At 39.3% G+C, this 22,742-nt stretch overlaps 1 protein-coding gene across 1 annotated transcript in view; it reads right to left on the bottom strand.

Annotated features, from left to right (window-relative positions):
• LOC126283936 (AP-4 complex subunit beta-1-like) overlaps positions 1 to 22,742 on the bottom strand; it is a 39,969-nt gene that overhangs the window by 1,907 nt on the left and 15,320 nt on the right. The window contains exons 5-6 of the mRNA XM_049982324.1: positions 15,250 to 15,609; positions 6,501 to 6,818 (exon numbers count right to left, since the gene is read on the bottom strand). Of these exons, the coding sequence (XP_049838281.1) occupies positions 6,501 to 6,818; positions 15,250 to 15,609 (678 nt within the window). The remainder of the gene's footprint in view (positions 1 to 6,500; positions 6,819 to 15,249; positions 15,610 to 22,742) is intronic.

The following is a 22,742-nucleotide window of genomic DNA, read 5'->3' as shown; positions in this document are numbered from 1 at the left end:
CCCCTTAGGTTGGTTGGTTGGTTGGTTGGTTGGTTGGTTGGTTGTTGGTACCAATCATGTGTGTCACTTTGGATCAGACGAGATTCTCTCTGGTTTCAAGCAGCTAACAAAAGTGGTAAAGGCTGCCAATCTTGCGAGATGAACGCAGAGCTGACCATTTGCAGCATAGTCGACAGGACTGATTGCAGACCTCTGGTACAGAACTGAGTGAAGGGTCTGAATCAGAAGCTAAGATGGTTCTACAACTGTGTAGGCTGCAGATTCCAGGAGTCCACTATGTGCAGGAGGTGGCTACACAGGTAGCAGGGGCTGTGTGGCATGGACTGGGCGGTTTTTTAGGTTAGAGGGTCTCAGGAAAACATAAAAAGGGCTTCAGTCACAAAGGGTGCATGCCGAACACAGGAAGAACGTAGATACAGGAATCATCAGTATAACAGTTGTAAACTGTTGTACCTGTGTTGGGAAAGTACCAGAGCTCCAAGTGCTAATAGAAAGCACTGATGCTTAAATTGTTATAGGCACTGAAAGCTGGCTAAAGCCGAATGTAAGTTCAGCCAAAATTTTTGTCAAGAACCTAACAGTGTTCAGAAAAGATAGGCTAAACATACTTGGTGGTGGTGTTTTTGTTGCTGTTAGTAGTTGTTTATCTTGTTGTGAAATTGAAGTAGATAGTTCTTGTGAGTTAGTATGAGCAGAGGTCATTCTTGGCAACCAGAATATGATGATAACTGGATCCTTTTACCAACCTCCCAATTCAGATGATACAAATGCTGAAAAGCTCAAAGAAAACTTGAGTTTGAGTTCAAATACGTACCCGACTCACAATTATAATTGGTGGTGACTTTAATTTACCCTTGATATGTGGGTGAAAATACATGTTTAATTCCGGAGGTACACATAAAACATCATCTGAAATTGTGAAGAATGCATTCTCTGAAAATTATTTTGAGCAGTTAGTTCATGGGCCCATGCGAATAGTAAATGGTTGTGAAAACACACTTTACCTCTTTTCAACAAATAATCCTGAGTTAATAATAAGCATAAAAATGGATATGGGAATTAGTAACACAGGGTGGATGTAGTAAGACTGAATATTGTAAACCCCGAACCCTCCAAAAATAAACGAAGAATATACCTCTACAAAAAAAGCAGATAATTACTTGATGCTTTCCTGAGAGAGAATCTCCATTCCTTCCAAATTAACAATGTAAGTGTAGACCAGATGTGGCATGAATTGAAAGAAATAGTATTGACAGCAACTGAGATATTTATATCCAATAAATTAACGAACGACAGAGCTGATTCCCATGGTACACAAACGGGTCAAAACACTGATGCAGAAACAATAAAAAAAACATGCCAGATTTAAACAGATGCAAAATCTCCAAGATTGATAATTTTTACAGAAGCCAGAAACTTAGTAAGGAGTGCAATGTAAGATGTTTACAGTTTCCACAATGAAACTTTGTCTCGAAACCTGGCAGAAAATCCAAAGAGATTCTGGTTTTATGTGAAATATGCTAGTGGCAAGACACAATCAATGCCTTTTCTGCATGGCAGCAAGGGAGGTACTATTGAAGACAATGCTGCCAAAGCAGAGTTACTAAACAAAGCCTACCAAAATTCCTCCATCAAAGAAGATGAAGTAAATATTCCAGAATTCGAATCAAGAACAGCTGCCAACATGAGTAACATAGAAGTAGATATCCTTGGAGAAGTGAAACAACTTAAATCACTTTGTAAAAGTAAGTCTCCTGGTCCAATTAGGTCCCTTTCAGAGTATGCTGGTGCTATAGCTCCATACTTAATCACATGCAACCGTTCAGTCGATGAAAGATCTGTACTCAAAGACTCTAAAGTTTTACAGGTCACACCAACACTCAAGAAAGGTAGTCAGAGTAATCCTTTAAATTAGAGACCCATATCATTAATGTCAATATGCAGCAGGATTTTGGAACATATACTGTGTTCAAACATTATGAATTACCTCGAATAGAATGGTCTATTGACTCACAACATGGATTTAGAAAGCATCATTCTTGTGAAACGCAACTAGCTCTTTATTTGCATGAAGTATTGAGTGCTATTGATAAGGGATTTCAAAGCGATTCCATGTTTCTGGATTTCTGGAAGGCTTCTGACACTGTACCACACAAGCAGCTTGTAGTGAAGTTGCATGCTTATTGAATATCATCACAGTTATGTGACTGGATTCAAGATTTCCAGTCAGAAGGGTCACAGTTCGTAGTAATTCATGCAAAGTCATTGAGTAAAACGGAAGTGCTTTCTGGCATTCCCAAGGTAGTGATGTAGACCCTATGCTGTTCCTTACTTATATAATCTGAGTAGCCGTCTTAGGCTGTCTGCACACGATGCTATCATTTATCGACTAGTAAATCCATCAGAAGATCAAAACAAATCGCAAAACAATTTAGAAAAGATATGTGTACGGCGCAAAAATTGGCAGTTGACCCAAAATGATGAAAAGTGTGAGGTGATCCACACGAGTGCTAAAAAGAATCCATTAAACTTGGGTTACACAATAAATAAGTCAAATCTAAAGGCCATAAATTCAACTAAATACTTAAGAATTACAATTAAGAACAATTTAAATTGGAAGGAACACACACAAAATGTTGTGCGGGAGGCAAACTAAGGACTATGTTTTATTGGCAGGACACTTAGAAAATGCAACACACCTACTAAAGAGACAGCCTACACAACACTTGTCCGTCCCCTTGTAGAATACTGCTGCACTGTGTGGTATCCCTACCAGGTAGGATTGTCAGAGTACAACGATAAAGCTCAACTCAAAGAAGGGCAGCACATTTTGTATTATTGTGAAATAGGGGAGAGAGTCACTGAAATGATACAGGCTTTGGGATGGATGTCATTAAAACAAAGGCATTTTTCGTTGCAGAGGAATCTTCTCAAGAAATTCCAATCACCAAATTTCTCCTACAAGTGTGAAAATATTTAGTTGATGCTGACCTATATAGGGAGAAACAATGAAGATAAAATAAGAAAAATTAGAGCGAATCCGGAAAGACATAGGTGTTCGTTCTTTCTGTGCGCTATGAAACTGGAATAATATGGAATTGTGAAGGTGTTTCAATGAACTCTCTGCCAGGTACTTAAATGCGATTTGCACAGTATCGATGCAGATGTAGAACCTATGCAACAATGAGGGGGCAAGGCAAGAACCTTTGTCAAAACAATGTCAACAGGCCAAGAACACAGAGAGAGACAATCCAAAACATGATCAGACAGAACAATCAAGTGCCAAGCAAGGTTGTTATCAAACAGTATGTAGTACAGTGATGATAGTAACTGATAATATCAGATATGAGCACAGAACTGACTAACTGTTCGCTGGGTGTCCATATTTATACTGGCTGTGAGGAACACTAGTGGCTGGCATATTCACTTAGTGAGACAACTGGTGCACTTGTTACTTAAGTGCAGTGCTGTGGCAGTACTATGCACTATAATGACCATTTCCTCCAGTAGGCATTCAACTTCCACAGAGATGAATACCAGATCCTCCCCACCAAAACCGGCATGTAAGAGTATAAACACTCCAGATGATGCTGTGGGGGATGGAATGGAGGTGCAGGTGAAGACCCAAGCTCTTCACCTGCATGCTGCGGTAAGTTAGGGTGTCTGCCGGCATCCGTCGGGACATCACTAGTGATGGGAGTGCCAGGTATTTTCACTGATCCGCATGTACACAGAAGGTGTCGCCTCATCAGTGCAACAGTGGGGAGTTGTATGTAGTCATTATGGGTGACAACCATGGTGCTACACAGTCACCAAAATGCAGTGGCTAGACGAGGCGAGGGGGGGGGGGGGGGGGAGGGCATGGATGCACCATCTTTTGAGACCAAAGCTGGTTGTGATGGCGGCACTCTGATCCTGCACGAGTGGACACACAGAGTCATGCTAGGTTCTTCACACTGAGCAGAGGTGCCTTGCTTTACCACAGTGCACACAGAACAGGAAGTTCTGGATAAAAATTGGGAGTGGGCCTCAGAGACCCCACTCGTGTAAGATGGCAAGGGTGTGGTGTCGTCATGTAGTGTCATAAGCCTTCTGCAGTTCGAAGAAGATGGCTATAAGGTGGTGACATTGAGCAAAAGATGTTTGGATGGCAGACTCCAGGTAAACCAAATTATCAGTAATGGAATGGCCTTGGCAAAAACCAGCCAGGGACAAAGCCAGAAGACTCCAAGATTCAAGGAGCCAACACAGCCACCGCCTGACCATGCATTCAGGCAACTTACAGAGAACATTGGTGAGACTAATTGGGCAATAACTGTGCATCTCCAGAGGATGCTTACCCAGTTTCAGTACTGGGATGATAATGCTTCCTTACCACTGGGATGGGAACTGATTCTCACTCCACATGTAGTGAAAGACAGCAACGATATGATGTTGACAATCCATTGATAGGTGTTTGATCATTTGGTTGTGGACGCGCTCCGACCCTGGAGCTATATCAGTGCAGTGGGCTAGAACACTGAATGGAGCATTTATGAATAGTTGGTGAAGTAGAAGATAACTGCTTTCACTCCACCTGCTGTTTTGGGATGCGAGAGGCATGTTCATAATTCTTAGTCACAGAGGCTCGAGCACAATGCACAACAAAATGTTTGGCGACAGCGTCTGAGTCAGTGTCGACAGCGCCATTCAAGATACAACCAGGTAAACCTGCAGGTGCCTGGTATCCATAGAGATGTATGATCTTTGCCCAAACTTGCAAAGGGAAGGTATGTGGTCCGACGCTTGAAACATACCGTTCACAGCATTCTTGTCTCCCTCATTTTATTAGATGGTGGACCCGAGCACAGTACCTTTTAAAGGCAATGAGATGCTCCATCGATGGTTTCCGCTTATGGCACTGGAAAGCCCGCATATGATATTTAATAGCCTCTGCAATTTCTGATGACCACCAAGGTACAGTCTTTCATCATGGCGGGCCCAAGGAACAGGGGATTGCCAAAGCAGTTGCCGAATGAATCACTGTAGTTGGTTGTATTTTGGACTGCCTCATTGGTATCTCCATACAGTGGGAAGCCAAGGACAACAAGAGAGGTGAAATCACCCCAGTCAACACTGTCGAGAGCCTGTCTGGGCAGGAATGCATGGAAGTAACACTGATGTAGGAAGAGGAAGATTGGAAAGTCGTCACCACCACACAAGTCACCATGGATTCTCCACTGTATGGATGGGAGAAGACAAGGCTGCAAACCATATGGTTTCACATCGCATTGGTATACTATCTTTTTGAACTTTTCAGGCAATAAATCACCCTCAAAGTCCAAGATGAAGGCGCCGGTAGTAACCCCATTGTTCTTTTGCCCTCTATGTACATGACAGACAAAGTGTACAACCGTTGCTCCAAGTTGGTGCATAGCTCATCATCAGATCGCTAGATCAGGTCTCAGTGAAAAATGATGCTCTGAACCATATTTAAACTATTATGGAGAGTGACAGTCACCAGTATGTCAACCAGCTTGTTACAAGGGAGCAGTGTCTGTGACTGGTCAGGGAATGCTGTTTTGATCAAAACTAACCCACTTTTCATTCTAGGATGGTTGGCACTCCCTAAAACTTGTCTTTTGAGTTCTCCACAAAGAATAAGGGCTTTGTGGCCAAGAAGGAATCCCATTAGTCCTTGTGCAAATTAGGTACTGGGTGGAGTATTTTTCTGCTTGCTGCTTAGACCTATGTTCCTCCCACTGTGTAGCCACATAAGTGAACATTTTAGGGTCTGCATTGAAAGTGAACTTTTCTTCCATAGAGATTTGTGGGGATGTATGGCCACCAGTGGGACATTATGCTATGTTTTGCTGCTGTTGGCATTACACTGTATTTTTCTGACCAATAATATTTATCTTCTGTTCATTTCACTTCACTGACTGCTACTGCACCTATTTTTAGCCTTTGCGTTTCCCTTTTACATTTTCTAATTTCCCTAGCACAAGAACGTTACCCTATCGGTTTATCAATATTTCTTTCATGGTCACATCACCTTTGGCACTTCTCTCATACATATGCAAATAGGGGACTAACCTGGAATATTTTTCCAGTGGAGAGATCATTATGATACTTACTCAGTTACAGGCCACGTTTCCCATGTCTACACATTACATGTCTTTAATGCACTGGTTTCTATTACCTTCCACATTCTCAAGCCATTGATCATTTCTGATTCTTCTGCAGTCTCCCACCAAAAGTGCAAGGACATGTCCCTCTATCTACTCCTCCAACCTCTTCTGATAAGTCCATTAGCAGAATTAAGGTGATTATGTATACATGAACTGTTTGAACATAATAGCTGATGACTTTTCTCGAAATAAAATTAATGGCTTGGATCAAACCCAGGATCCAGGACCTTTTGTTTTAAAGGCAATGTTGCAACCCTTACACAACAGTAATTATGTAGATTTTATCTACACCAGTCAATTACAAGTAGTAGTATTTTACTTCATACTCACCAAGAAGTTCTCCATGCGCCCCTAACAAGACAGGCAGAATGGGTGGAGGAGACTCTTTTATTGTATTGGTAACATCTATGACCTTGCAGAGGAGGTCACTTATATCTTCTTGTGGGAAGTTATCTAAGCTGACATCCTGTAGACCATCCAGAACTGCGGCGATAACATCGTGGTGCACTGTGTTGCGCACCAACAGTGAAGTGGATGCCGTGAGGAAGGTAGGCGCAGAGGAGCGAGCTGCACACGCACACAGACATCGGGCTGCAGCCGTTGCCACTGGTCCTCCTGCTGTGCACTGCTCTCGTAGAACTGCTGCTACTGAAGAACCACACAACAGTGGCACAAATATTAGTTTTGTATACAATGCAAAATCTATACTCAACATGTACATAAAAAATCCTTATAACATAAATGCAACAAAAAGGCATTGCAAGAATGAGTATTATCTTTATGGAGGAGTGGAAAACCTACTACGAAAATCTCCTAATGGAGAAAAGGGCAGAATTCACAGTTGACTGTGGAACAAATCCTGCTAACTCAATACAAAGCGAACAACAAACACTAGTGGACTCAGCAGATGTAAGAATCTCTGTAACAAATGAGACATGAGAAACCTTCATGCTTGGGAAATGTGCCTATAGAATCATCAATGTTTAAATAGTGAGTAACTGCCAAATTAATTTTTAAAAAAGCAATTATTTCACCCATATTTAAAACTAGAAGCCAACAACTGTGTGAGCTATAGGCCAATCAGCTTTATTTGTGCAATGCTCAGTTGTATGGTAAAGTAGTAAAGAATAAAATAGAAGACAAATAACAGAGTTAGAGGAGCAAAATGTGTTTAAAGTGGTATGTTCATATAAAGATGGCACAGTAACTGACAACACCCCTTGAGACTAAGACACCACTGGTAGACAACACATTAAGCAATTACCTTACTGCAGTAGTTGTTTGTAGCACACACCAGCAGTGCTACTTTCAAAGGGAAAAGTGCACAGACTGGAAAAAAATGGACACAAAGCTGAAGTGTTTAGAGTGTCCTTCAACATGAATGTCAACTGTGCCCAAATAGATTCCAGGGGTTCTGATTCAGTGTCCATGGTTCTAACGTGTTCTACATCAAGGCTACCCCTATCTCAAATAGCTTATAACATTGGAAATGGTTATCAACACCATCACAGTTGTTCCTCTAATTGATAATGGAATTTCAACAACTACGGTCAATTGTGACATATATCACCCTGCCTTATGAACTTTTTATAAGCAGTGAAAATGCTGTATGAATGATACCATCAAGGTGATGGTCATTCCAGCACTCAGGTTTAGTGCCAAGCAACCTACCTGACAGCCTATGTCGTCTTGGTCAATATAAAGGAAACTACAAATATTTTGAGGTTGGAGCTCATCAGTGCCCTTGATTTTGAAGTCCATGATTTAATGAATAGCATCTAACTCTTCATCTCCAGTTGTCTACAGGTAGAAAGAATTCTGAACTATCCCTACAGTGTCATTGAGAAACTGAATGAGTCATTAAGGATTTGTGGAGGTTTTAAGGCAACTATCAATGCCCAGTCTGTCATTGGTGCAAACCCTATTCCAAAAGTAGAGGATATAATGACTTGCCTTGCAGGAGCCAAAGTTTCTGCAAAAAATGACTATGGAACACTTACTTGCAGCTTACACTGGATGAAACCTTTAGAAACAACCTGGTCATCAACATGTCATTTGGTCACTTTTGACATACTCGTCTGCCCTTCGGCATCGCCAGTGCACCAGCCATATTCCAATACCATTTGGAACACCTCACACAGTACATTCTGAGTTGTTGTTGTTGTGGTCTTCAGTCCTGAGACTGGTTTGATGGAGCTCTCCATGCTACTCTATCCTGTGCAAGCTTCTTCCTCTCCCAGTACTTGCTGCAACCTACATCCTTCTGAATCTGCTTAGTGTATTCATCTCTTGGTCTCCCTCTACGATTTTTACCCTCCACGCTGCCCTCCAATGCTAAATTGGCGATCCCTTGATGCCTCAAAACATGTTGTACCAACCGGTCCCTTCTTTTTGTCAAGTTGTGCCACAAACTCCTCTTCTCCCCAATTCTAATCAATACCTCATCATTAGTTATGTGATCTACCCATCTAATCTTCAGCATTCTTCTGTAGCACCACATTTCGAAAGCTTCTATTCTCTTCTTGTCGAAACTAGTTATTGTCCATGTTTCACTTCCATACATGGCTACACTCCATACAAATACTTTCAGAAACGACTTCCTGACCATTAAATCTATACTCGATGTTAACAAATTTCTCTTCTTCAGAAACGCTTTCCTTGCCATTGCCAGTCTACATTTTATATCCTCTCTACTTCGACCATCATCAGTTATTTTACTCTCTAAATAGCAAAACTCCTTTACTACTTTAAGTGTTTCATTTCCTAATCTAATTCCCTCAGCATCACCCGATTTAATTTGACTACATTCCATTATCCTCATTTTGCTTTTGTTGATGTTCATCTTATATCCTCCTTTTAAGACACTGTCCATTCTGTTCAACTGCTCTTCCAAGTCCATTGCTGTCTCTGACAGAACCACAATGCCATCGGCCAACCTCAAAGTTTTTATTTCTTCTCCGTGAATTTTAATACCTACTCCAAATTTTTCTTTTGTTTCCTTTACTGCTTGCTCAATATACAAATTGAATAACATCGAGGAGAGACTACAACCCTGTCTCACTCCCTTCCCAACCACTGCTTCCCTTTCATGTCCCTCGACTCTTCTAACTGCCATCTGGTTTCTGTACAAATTGTAAATAGCCTTTCGCTCCCTGTATTTTACCCCTGCCACCTTCAGAATTTGAAAGAGAGTATTCCAGTCAACATTGTCAAAAGCTTTCTCTAAGTCTACAAATGCTAGAAACGTAGGTTTGCATTTTCTTAATCTTTCTTCTAAGGTAAGTCTTAAGGTTAGTATTGCCTCACGTGTTCTAACATTTCTGCGGAATCCAAACTGATCTTCCGCAAGATCCGCTTCTACCAGTTTTTCCATTCGTCTGTAAAGAATTCGTGTTAGTATTTTGCAGCTGTGACTTATTAAACTGATAGTTCGGTAATTTTCACATCTGTCAGCACCTGCTTTCTTTGGGATTGGAATTATTATATTCTTCTTGAAGTCTGAGGGTATTTCGCCTGTCTCATAAATCTTGCTCACCAGATGGTAGAGTTTTGTCATGACTGGCTCTCCCAAGGCCATCAGTAGTTCTAATGGAATGTTGTCTACTCCCGGGGCCTTGTTTCGACTCAGGTCTTTCAGTGCTCTGTCAAACTCTTCCCGCAGTATTGTATCTCCCATTTCATCTTCATCTGCATCCTCTTCCATTTCCAGTACATCGCCCTTGTATAAACCTCCTATATACTCCTTCCACCTTTCCGCCTTCCCTTCTTTGCTTAGAACTGGGTTTTCATCTGAGCTCTTGATATTCATACAAGTGGCTCTCTTTTCTCCAAAGGTCTCTTTAATTTTCCTGTAGGCAGTATCTATCTTACCCCTAGTGAGATAAGCCTCTACATCCTTACATTTGTACTCTAGCCATCCCTGCTTAGCCATTTTGCACTTCCTGTCGATCTCATTTTTGAGACGTTTGTATTCCTTTTTGCCTGCTTCATTTACTGCATTTTTATATTTTCTCCTTTCATCAATTAAATTCAATATTTCTTCTGTTGCCCACGGATTTCTATTAGCCCTCATCTTTTTACCTACTTTATCTTCTGCTGCCTTCACTACTTCATCCCTCAGAGCTACCCATTCTCCTTCTACTGTATTTCTTTCCTCAATTCCTGTCAATTGTTCCCTTATACTCTCCCTGAAACTCTCTACAACCTCTGGTTCTTTCAGTTTATCCAGGTCCCATCTCCTTAAATTAGCACCTTTTTGTAGTTTCTTCAGTTTTAATCTACAGTTCATAACCAATAGATTGTGGTCAGAGTCCACATCTGCCCCTGGAAATGTCCTACAATTTAAAACCTGATTCCTAAATCTCTGTCTTACCATTATATAATCTATCTGATACCTTTTAGTATCTCCAGGATTCTTCCATGTATACAACCTTCTTTTATGATTCTTGAACCAAGTATTAGCTATGATTAAGTTATGCTCTGTGCAAAATTCTACCAGACGGCTTCCTCTTTCATTTCGTAGCCCCAATCCATATTCACCTACTATGTTTCCTTCTCTCCCTTTTCCTACTGACGAATTCCAGTCACCCATGACTATTAAATTTTCGTCTCCCTTCACTACCTGAATAATTTCTTTTATCTCATCATAGATTTCCTCACTTTCTTCATCATTTGCAGAGCTAGTTGGCATATAAACTTGTACTACTGTAGTAGGTGTGGGCTTCATATCTATCTTGGCCACAATAATGCGTTCACTATGCTGTTTGTAGTAGCTTACCCACATTCCAATATATTATTAAACCTACCCCTGTATTACCACTATTTGATTTTGTGTTTATAACCCTGTATTCACCTGACCAGAAGTCTTGTTCCTTCTGCCACCGAACTTCACTAATTCCCACTATATCTAACTTTAACCTATCCATTTCCCTTTTTAAATTTTCTAACCTAGCTGCCCGATTAAGAGATCTGACATTCCACACTCCGATCCGTAGAACGCCAGCTTTCTTTCTCCTGATAACGGCGTCCTCTTGAGTAGTCCCCGCCTGGAGATCCAAATGGGGGACTATTTTACCTCCGGAATATTTTACCCAAGAGGACGACATCATCATTTAATCATACAGTAAAGCTGCATGCCCTCGGGAAAGATTACGGCTGTAGTTTCCCCTTGCTTTCAGCCGTTCACAGTACCAGCACAGCAGGCCGTTTTAGTTAATGTTACAAGGCCAGATCAGTCAATCATCCAGACTGTTGCCCCTGCAACTACTGAAAAGGCTGCTGCCCCTCTTCAGGAACCACACGTTTGTCTGGCCTCTCAACAGATACCCCTCTGTTGTGGTTGCACCTACGGTACGGCCATCTGTATCGCTGAGGCACGCAAGCCTCCCCACCAACGGCAAGGTCCATGGTTCATGGGGGGGACATTCTGAGTACAGTACATTATTTGGACAACATCACTGTCACTGGTAAAAAGGCACAGGATCTTGCAACCAATTTGGCCTCCTTGTTTGGGGTATGCCAAAATAGCTAATTTGGAATGCAAATAGGGAAAAATGTTTCTTCATGCTGCAAGCACAATATCTGGGCCATGTTTTCAGTGGATCAGGGATTCGCCCCAGTCCACATTATATCGAGGCTATACGAAAGCTCCATTATATTGAGGGTGTACAAAAGCTACTGGGCTCCAGACGTGCTAAACAAATCAAATCCACGTTGGGTCAACTGAACAACAGAAAATTCATTCCCTATGTGGCAGCTACTGCCAAACAACTATATCAGTTCCTTCACAAGAATGTCAAATTGCAATGGTCCTCTGCTTGCGGCAAGGCTTTTCGAGACCTCAAACTGGCTCTGCTCTGCCCAATGTGTCTCATGGCATACAAACCTTCCAAGCCTCTGATAGTGACAGCAGATACATTCAACTCTAGCTCGAGGGTGGTTCTTTCTCGTAAAGTCAACGGAGTTGAGTGTCCAGTTGAATTTGTTTCCAAAATGCTAATGCAAGTTCAGCAAAATCTTTGCACAGAGGAAATTTCACAACTATGTATACAGATGCAGATTTGACCAGTTAACATGCCTTTGTTACCACTGTTCAACCCACATGCTAATATTTTGACTAGGACTGCCTGTCATCTGCAGAGATGGTCACTGTTCCTCTCAGGATACCACTGCGACAACAGATCAGCCCACAGTGCACTTGTCAATGCAGACATCCTATCACATCTCCCACTAGGATATGACCCTGGTCAGGCTCCTAAAGAATGCTTCCATACTGATGCCAAAGCTGCGGCAACGGAGGCCAGTTTGCCCACTGATACCACAGTCATCACCATCTGGTTGCAGGATGATAAATAATGTAATCAGTGAAGAATGGTTTGTCAGTATACTGGACGACTCTTGAAAAACTGGACATTATGGCCTGGTGGTATCGGCTGACATGAGCTGTCCACTCTCAAGGGTGTCCTTTTGCTCCATAGAGATAATGGCCACAAGCACTCCAGTGACACATCTTGACATTATTTTATTAAGGCCACCAAATGTTTGGCTCACCAACATGCCTTATAGAGGGAATGACATGTCAAAGTAAACAGGCAGCACCATTGTGTCAATATTCTTCTTGGCTTGACATGACAATCCTGTGTCTCCCATTCATCTAAATTTAGCAGGGCCCTTTCTGGTCTACTTCTGGTTGAATGTCATAAATGCCAATGGCAGTTTCCCACACATTTCACAGGTGCACTTAGCATCATCAACAGAAACCATCCAGGCCTTATCTCATACCTTCTCAATTGAAGGGCTTCCTGAAACCACTGAGACATAACAGCCCTCAGTTCACATCAGCGGAATTTTGAAGTTTTTATGGGCAGAACAACATAGCTTTGGTACACACAGTGCTGTTCCAACCGGTTTACAACAGACTGGTGGTGCGGTTTGTCCACACTTGATGTGTGTGTGTAGTCTTGTAACACTGCCTGGTAAGAGTGTGTTTTATATATCCAGTTACAGCTAACTTTCAGATATTTCAGTGCTTCTGGAAGAGCAACTGTATTAGCATGTGTTGCTGTGAGTTTATCCATGTAAGATTTATGTGCTTCTATGGATGAAGTCTGCAATGTAGCCACAATAGAGGAAGAGGGCTTCTATGTATGCTGTAAGTGGTACATTTTGGTAGATGACATATGGACAGAATACTATGCTGAGAGAGTAGACTCATGAAAACTGCAATAGTATGTCAGTATACATATAACAAGGGAAAGATAGAATGGTGTGGCTTCTCTGTGTTTACTGAAGTGATAGAACTGTGGATGCATTTAAAATTCACAAAACATTGTAAAAATGTAAATTTTCACGGCCTGAATTGCCACAATTAATAAAATATTCCAGACTATTATGCCATGGTTTAAGGGATTTCACTTCAAAACTTGTCCTCCACAGATGGGGACAAAATGTCAGGTTTTGAAGTGAAAACATCCCTATAGTCCACGGCGTAATAGTCCAGAATATTTTATTAATTGTCACAAAAATATTGTCATGAAAAAAGGGGTAAAACTTCTTCTGGACACTTGAGGAATAATGTGATACAGGAAGACATGCATCACAAATACTGATGTCCTTCAGGGCAACAAATTGCAGTGAAATAAACATACTAAACCTTGACAAAGTGTATCCTCCTCTAGAAGAACAGCTTTTCAGAAACAGAAAATTATCAGTGATGAATATTGTACATACTATTGCATTTCAGAAAAAAAATTGATGGTATTGTTCAATTAGTAGATGAGTAATTGAAAGCCATCCTGAAAATAAAGGATGGAAAGATCATATTGTAACATAAGCCACACCAGAAAACATCCGAAAAGAAATGAAACTGATTTTTCTGCATAGAGGTACATTAGTCAGATCAAAGGAAAATTTTATGTTGTTGAATATGAAAAAGTGGATGAATAACTTATTTCATGAGTGATTCAAGGATACTCTCATGTCACTTCAACATACTTGACAAAGTGACTACGGCTGCCTCTAACAATTTTGTTTATTATCTGTTGCATAAAGTGGAAGAATTTTCAACACACCAACTGTAAAAAAGTTGAATTACTGAGAGAAAATACTGTAGTATGTGACTACAACTGAATTACCTTTTTTTAACAGCAAGTTATACTACCAATGGACAAGTGTCACTTTCATCACTTTGCAAATCTGTTTTCATTGTAGCCAGCACAATCTTCAGAGCTACTGACAGAAATTAATGGAATAATTTGCTGTTCCTTGTAAATTTTAACTACAAAATTGTTCCTAATACTTCCGTTATGATATCCTTGCCGTGGTTCACAACATTATGGCACCAGACTAACAATGTATTAATTTCAGCACCTTTACAGTTCCCCATATTAGTAGCAACCTCTGAAATTTATGACCATGTTCTATTAATCAATTCTTTTGCAATGAAAAGTGCAACAAAAATTTATTTTAAGCAACATGATCCAACAATTTACCACTTATATATACGTGTTGCATCGAAATCCTCTTTTGGCATAGCCAGTCAATAACATCTTGTTTTCTGGAGGTGAATGTTGGTACACTGAAAATATGGAAAGTCTACGTAATTGAAACTCATATACTGAATTATCAAACTAAGTTAATGTAAAATATTGTGCTGATTGTAATACAGTAAGGAATTTTGTCACAAAAACCTAATGTTTTCCATGAAGGCAGTATTTCTGGACTAACCATCAACATAATGTGCTATGCAACAGACATTATAGTACTCTTTCAGTACTTAAGAAAATAGTCACAGTACAGAAAGGGCACAAGTGCAAGTTAAAATACCCACATTTTTTTGAGTTAGTGTCTGTAAATAAAATTTCAACGAAAAATTAGTCCCATCACAACAAACTCTCAAAGTGAGAAAAACTCTAAAGTTGAAAAATGCAAAAATCACAAATGTCAGCAGATGGAGACTGCAGAATCTGAAAACATTCAGCAGGCACGATACTGTCCACATTTTTCAAACATATTTTCCTCAGTATCTATGTATTACTAAAAGGGGGAATTGATGTCTGCTAAAAGTAAATTAAGTGCTCACCCTTGGCAGCAGTATCTCTAGAAATGTCTTTGTTGATGATGTATGCAAGCAGATCCAGTTTCTTGACAGCTACAGTATGGTCTTCTCTAGCAACAGGATACAACAGCTCTGGCATGCCACCTAGGAGGGACATCCAGACAGGTCTATCCCTTAAGGATAGCAAGAAGTCTAGCAGACAATGAAGGCCCTCTTGACTGGTGTCTGTCGACTGCAGATAGCCACGAAGAGCTGGGGCCACACGTTCCACAAGTTGTGGCTCCAGCTGTGGCTGTGAACTCTCTGTCAAATGCAAGAAAAGTCTTGCGCAGCTCACCACCACAGGGGGACTCGTCATTACTCCCAGGTATGGATCCACCTCACCTACGAGTAAACAATGTAACAACTCTTTTTGTGAATGTAGTACAAGCAACAAATCTCTTTCATTACATAATGCATTAATTTGTTTGGTCTTACTGATTCATTAAAATTATCTTATAATTTCCAGTGGTCTAGAAATTTCACACAGCATGAATCAGTCATGGCATCCTCACATAAGGACATACTAAACAAATGCTTAGTATATTAAAATTTGTTAAATTTTACCATTTGTGATTGTTGTCCTCATACTGTCACAAGCAGAGAGTTTATTTGAGAACTGTGTCGACATCTCCTGTCAATCTGTGCTACCACAAAACAAAATTGAATGTGCACAGTCACATGGGCACTTCCCAGTAATCTTTGTACCTCCCATCACCCGGTTAATGTCTTCCGAGTTTAGATAAAAAATTTATTTGTGTGTAGAAAGGTGGATTCTTGAAGGAGAAAACTAAAGGTGTTTTTCAGAACGAAAGATAAGTGACATAACTTTATACATATCTACAATGAGAACATTGTGATTGAAAGGCTGTAATAGCATAGAAATTTAGGACTTTATTTCACTGTGTTTTTAGTCATCTCACAGTGATTTCACAATGCCCCAAGTCCAAGATAGACGAAGGCCACTTGAGCTCCTTAATTCATCTGAAATTGAGAATCTATGTGATGATCCTGGCGAATTTTGAACAAGAGGACAATGGTGGAGGTAATGTTAGGCGTTTTATGTCATACAGTATATAGTAAGCTGAGTAGCTTAGACACAAAGTCAGCTAGCAACATGATAAGTGACACTGAGATAATCACGAAACACTCGTCCCATCCAAACGACTGTGCATTGGCAGCGAGAATGTTATTGTTCCATAAGAATTTGTTACAGTGCAGTCAACCTAAAGCTGAATAGGAAAAATATCTATTCTAATTGTAAGAGACTGAAAGGTAGCTCTGAATGTCCAGATTGGTAAGTCTGATGTCTGTTCACATGCTTGGCATCCGGACGTGGCAGGACGGCAGCAACGCCTATTGGGGATTCAGTAGGTTTTGCACCCAAAGACAGCAGTTAGCTGCTTTTGAAACAAAACATGATTTTCAACAGCCATTTTCAACGATTTATAGTTGGTTCTGCAACCTGAAACAAATTCCATCACTTAGGCACTAAAAAATTCTATACGGCCGTGTGCCCATCTCAAAATCGATATAAAATGAATTTAGCACATTTTTCATTTGGGTTACTCAGATGTACTTTTTTATGAGTTTTTCTTTTTGTAATAGCATTTTTTTATTATAGGGTCTGGAGAAATATGTTGAAATTGATTGGCCAGAAGTTATTCAAGTTTACAATCAACATATACGAGGGGTTGACAAGATGGAATTTCTGGTCACAATTTATTGCACATTCATCAGATTAGGAAATAGGATGCTTCGCATGTTTGCTCATGCAGTTGATATTGCATGTGTAAAAGCATGGATTGGGTATAAGAAAAATACATCAGAATTAGATGTTCCTAAACATAAGACCCTTGATTTGCTTCACTTTAGCGCATATGTGGCCAAAGTACTGACAAAAATAGATAAGCCAGCTGCCAGGAAAAGGGAGCACCCCACTTGTGAGAGTCCAATACCACCTCCAAGAACTTCAAATTGAACCAATGCAGAAGTTCGGCCAGAAGCTGATATTTGTTTGGACAACGTTGGGCATCTTCCAGTGGTCAGTGACAAAAAATCAATTGACAGGTGTAAGAAACTGGGTTGCAAAGGCAAAACCACATGTTATTGCATAAAATGTAACATTCACTTATGCCTGGATAGAAAAAAAAAAAAATGTTTCTTTGATTATCATTCTTCACAAGTGTAAAACCATAGTTTATGTATCTAATCATTAAGTAAGCTTTGTGTAATTTATGTATTTTGGTGAAATAAAATAAAAAAAAAACACTTTGACTTTTCAATTTATACTGCACCCACTTGAACACAATGTCCTCATTTGGGGACACATTGTTTCTCCCCTTGTGGGGCACCTCTGAATATTTTATACATCTGGCGGGGGGGTGGGGGTGGGGGGGGGGGGTGGGGGTGGGGGGGGGGGGGGAAGAAAAAGATTTTTTTTTTCCAGGAAAAATATAATTCATGGCCGATAGGGTTCAGTTACCAGTAGCAACAACCACACACATCATCATATCTTTACAAAATATTTCTCTCATTTTGAGCAGGCAACGTACTCTGTCATTTTCTAATAAAAAATGTCTGCATAATCATGTTATTTTTATTGTATGTTATTGACAGAAATGACAACTAATTTGAAACATTTCAGACAATGACAGTCAGTTAATTGTTTTTGTGTCATAACTGAACTGTACTACTCAAATAAAAAAAAAAGACACCAAAATACTTCTCATGAACATACACTTCCTTCATCCTAAATTGTGTTGTGATGTTGCACAAAGTCTCACAGACATCGCTGGCTGTAAGTCAGATTCTACTAGTGACTTTTAGCGCACAGGTCAAATTATATTACATTAATGATAGCAGTGGTAACATCCTTAGAGCTGCTATACTTGTACAACACTCTTTTGGAGGTGACCTGTCTTATTTTGGTCTGTGAGATCAGGTTAATGTAGTTACCACACTTACAGCAATGATGTAAACACTGTAGCGATCTACAGATTACCCATTCACTGATCACGAAAGAGAAACTTCAGGGACGTGGAACAAATATGCCAAGGTGCATTAACACACGGCAAAGACACCACAAAAACTCTCTCTGTCTACTGTATTAACAGTAAACTATCACTATACTGCTTAATAATACAAGGTTAGAATAATGGGCTGAAAAACATACATCACTAACTGTCAATACCCCACCTTCAATGGTGTTCTCTGACTGATTTTACAATTATTTAATGGTCATCGTGTCATACAAAATTGCACTTGATACTGAACAGCTAGTCAAATGCCAGAGGCAAAATAAAGAAATAAAAGATTTTAAAATAGCCAAGGAGGAGAAGTTTATTGAATTCCTCTTTTGGAAGTGGATGTACAAAAATGCAATCAAAATTGTGCCACTGAAAATCTATTTTACAATGAGTAATCAGTCCAGCTGCCTGTCCAAGAGACTTACAATTATGGTTTAATTATGCAACAAGATATTCATCAGTGAGAAAATGGAACATGTTTCTTATTAGCATAATGCACCTAGAAGAGCACAGGTGTAACAATCATGCCGAGTAAAAATTAGCTATAAACGGTGCAGCTCTAGAAATGTGGGGGATTATTACAGTAACCTGGTGCTACTGCTTTCGAAACACCAACTTTGGCTTTTGCCACATACTAGAAACATACGTTTCTGTGGTATCCAAATCAAGATATATTTCTTTCGACATCCAATGTGAAAATCAACAGACAGTTTATGACAACATGGAACAGTCACCCTTGGTTTCACTCTTGTGCACTATAATGATTGTGGAGATACGTGTGCTTCAAGTGATCAGCAAATTGAATGTGCAGTGTTGTGCTACAGAGGCCATTCCTCTCAAAGACAAAAATAATGAATACTTGGGAGAATCAACCATGAAATGCCAGTTTACTAAACCAATATATCGGCAGGACAAGAGTGAAAAAGCGATGTTTTTTAGGAAGATAAAACCTTCCACCAGTGCAACACCAGATGCAAGTGTATGTGTTTCATATGGGCCCCAAAAAGACTTCAGTCCACACAATAATAATTTATCACTTCCGCATTATAATGTACAGCGTTTAGGAACAAAATAGATGCTTTGAAATCATTTATCACAGGACTATCCCCACATGCAGTAACAGTTACAGAACACCAGAAAACAGTGGACAACATTCAATATTGCAAATTAGAAGGCTACAACCTAGCTATGTTCTACTGCAGAACACACTGTATAAAGGTGGTGGCGATGCCATCTACTCAAGAAAATATAAGTTCATAACCACCACAGAAAAAGTGCTATGGGGGAACAATTTCTGTGTTGACAAATATTTTGAAATTGCAATTCTTAAAATCACATTTTGCACTGTTCCTTTCTATGTCATAGGTGTATATAAATCCCCCTGTGGATTTTTGATGCTTTTCTGTAATCATTTGATGGAGTTTTAAGTAAATGAGTATCAGGTTGTAGAAGTTTAAATCTTGTCATACTGGAAGATCTGAACAACACTTTACATGGTCAGGAAAACAAACATTTTACAGATTGCATCCTGTCTTACAGGACTAAAGATTTTCTTGGACTATCACCCACCAGAGTAGCTCACACTCATAGTATGAATTGATCACGTTATCCAAATTATGACCACAACATCTCAACAGACATCATAAATGGTCACCTCTTAGAGCATTTAAACCAAACTCTGGTGCTAAAATGTAATACCAAATTCAAACCAAGAGAAATGTACAAGCACATGTGAATATTATCCGCAAACAACACTGCTACACTAAAACATAGTTTAAGCCAGGAATAATGGAAATCGGTTATAACTACCACATGTTCACAGAAATTATGACTGAGCACTTAAATAGAGCCATGCAATTAAAAAAAAAAGTGAGTATCCAGAAAAATCAGCTTTCAAAATCAAAACCTATGCCATTAGATTTTAAAACAAAAGATCTGAAAGAAAAAAATGGAAAACATGTATAGCTTACACAGACCAACTAAACTCAGAGTTTCATGAAGAACTCTACAAGCAGTACAAATATAAGTACCGCAAAGAAGTCAGAATGAATCACCCAACAGATATGAGGTTCAGATAATGTTTCAGAGACTTGCTGGTCAATTGTAAATAAAATCAGAAACAATGAAACAGAAACTAAATTTAATAAGGCACAATTAACTGTGAATAATGAAGATATCTTTGAGCCTCTTCTAGCCAGCAATATTTTTAATAATTAGTTCATAGATACTGTCAAAAATGATATCTCTATGAAACAGGATACACAGCATTCATTTGAGTCCAATAACAAACAGAACTGCGGTACATTACCTGCAGAAAGCTCAGAAACATGAACTAATGAAAACACTACTTCATCTAATAAAGTGTGTCCTCGAAAACTGTGGGTTCCCTGAGAAGTTGAAACTGTCTATAGTGAAACCAATACACAAAAAGAGAAAAACAAAGTACGTACAGCACTACAGACCTATTGCCCTAATCTCAACTTTTGGCAAACTTATTAGAGAAAATAATATTTTAAAAAATCCTGGAACATTACAACAATGCTGACATAAGAGATTTCCAGAATGGTTTCAGAAGATGTCGAAGTACCACGTCAGCAGCAGTACAATTAGTCCATCATGTACTTGAAAAAGTAAATAAAAAATCCCAAGCACCAGGAATATTCCCAGACTTCTCAAGGGCTTTTCATAGAGTACATCCTGAATTGCTCTATCAAAAATTGCGAAGAGTAGTGTAACTGGAAAACTTGTGCAAGTGCTAGAAACATATTTAAAGGGAGGACAACAGTGCATGTAAAATTGTGTGTTACGAGCAATAAACTGAATTGAATAGAACTGAATCACATCATAGAGGTCAATGGGACATCATCAGTCTCTTTTGCATCAATGTATTTATCAAGGGAAAAAATTCGAAACCATGCTATAACATGTTTAAGCATTCAAATAATCTTTAATCTTAATGAATGTTTCAGAATACAACTTGGAAACTGCACATACTGCACTGCTCTGCACTACGGCAAAATTGTTCTAGCCAATGAGTTGTGCAATGTTGTAATCACTGAGGAACAACTCATTGAAAAAGTGTATCTGCTTCTAGAGAGAAACTAAGAATACCTATATGAGTTAACAACTTTAAATGGTTGTGTGTGCAAACAACTTTTGCAACAAAATGCAGTTTAGTTCTACAAACTAATCAGCAAATGTGGAATATGGACAAGGATGGAAGTGTAAGCTTCCAACAAAATTCCTAAATTCACCCAATGTTCCCAGTATGCTTTTGCAAAAAAAGCTTTTTAACAACAAGCAGAAGCATAAATATTACATGGAGAAGAAAGAGTCAAGTCAATATTCAAACCAAATTTCCACCCATTTCAATCACTCCACTGTTCACCTTTAAAAGAGTCCCAACTCTCAATGAGACTAGCTTACAGTACGACTATCAATAACACACCAGAGCAAACATTTCAATGTTATGGAGTAAATTTAAAACAGTAATGTTTCTTACATGGACATACATAGCATCCAAGATAAAAGTACAAACTTGTCAACAGAAATCCTAAATCTGCTGTATGCCCTCACAAAAAAAGCTGAAGCAGAAATGTTAATTGAAAATGAAATTCAGCATTCATACCTCAATTTCCATTTCCTCTAACTTACCATTCTCAGTTTCCAGTAAAATTAGCATACAGTATGACTACCAGTAAATCACATGACCAAACATTTCAATGCTGGGGAATGAATTTAAAAGAGCCTTGTTTTTTTTTTTTTTTTTCTTTCCCACAAGCAATCAATCATATGTAATGTCATCTCATTGAAGTAGGGTGTTCTGCCAATGGTCCACATCTTTCAACACGATATATTTTCAATGCTATAACTGAACTGAAGAAATTAAGCAGATGGGGCATGGATAAGTTGAAAGAACTGGAGGTTGCTGATAGTTTCAGAGACAGCATTGGGCAAAGGTTGACTAGGACAGGGGAAAGGAATGTGTAGCTTTAAGAGATGAAATAGTAAAGGCAGAGGATAAAATATGTAAAAAGACAAAATCTAGTACAAATCTTTGGACAACATAAGAGATATTGAATTTAATTGACAAAATGAGAAACTACAAAAATGCAGCCAGTGAATGCAAACTCTTAAAAAATAAGATTGTCAGGAAGAGCAAAATGGCTAAGCAGCAATGGATAAAGGAGAAATTTAACAATTTAGAAGTATGTTTCTTTAAGGGAAAGATAGATACCACCTACAGAGAAATTAAAGAGGCCCTTGATGAAAAGATAAGCAGCTGTATGAATATCAAGAGCTTAGATGGGACACCAGTCCTAAGCAAAGAAAGGAAAGCTGAAAAATGGAAGGAGTATTAGAAAGTCTGTACAAGGGAGATGAATTTGAAGGCAATATTATAGAAAGGGAAGTCAACATAGATGAAGATGAGATAGGAGATATAATGTG

Source organism: Schistocerca gregaria, chromosome 8, assembly GCF_023897955.1.
Source record: "Schistocerca gregaria isolate iqSchGreg1 chromosome 8, iqSchGreg1.2, whole genome shotgun sequence".
Taxonomy (NCBI): domain Eukaryota; kingdom Metazoa; phylum Arthropoda; class Insecta; order Orthoptera; family Acrididae; genus Schistocerca; species Schistocerca gregaria.
This window is presented reverse-complemented; position numbering and strand designations above follow the sequence as displayed.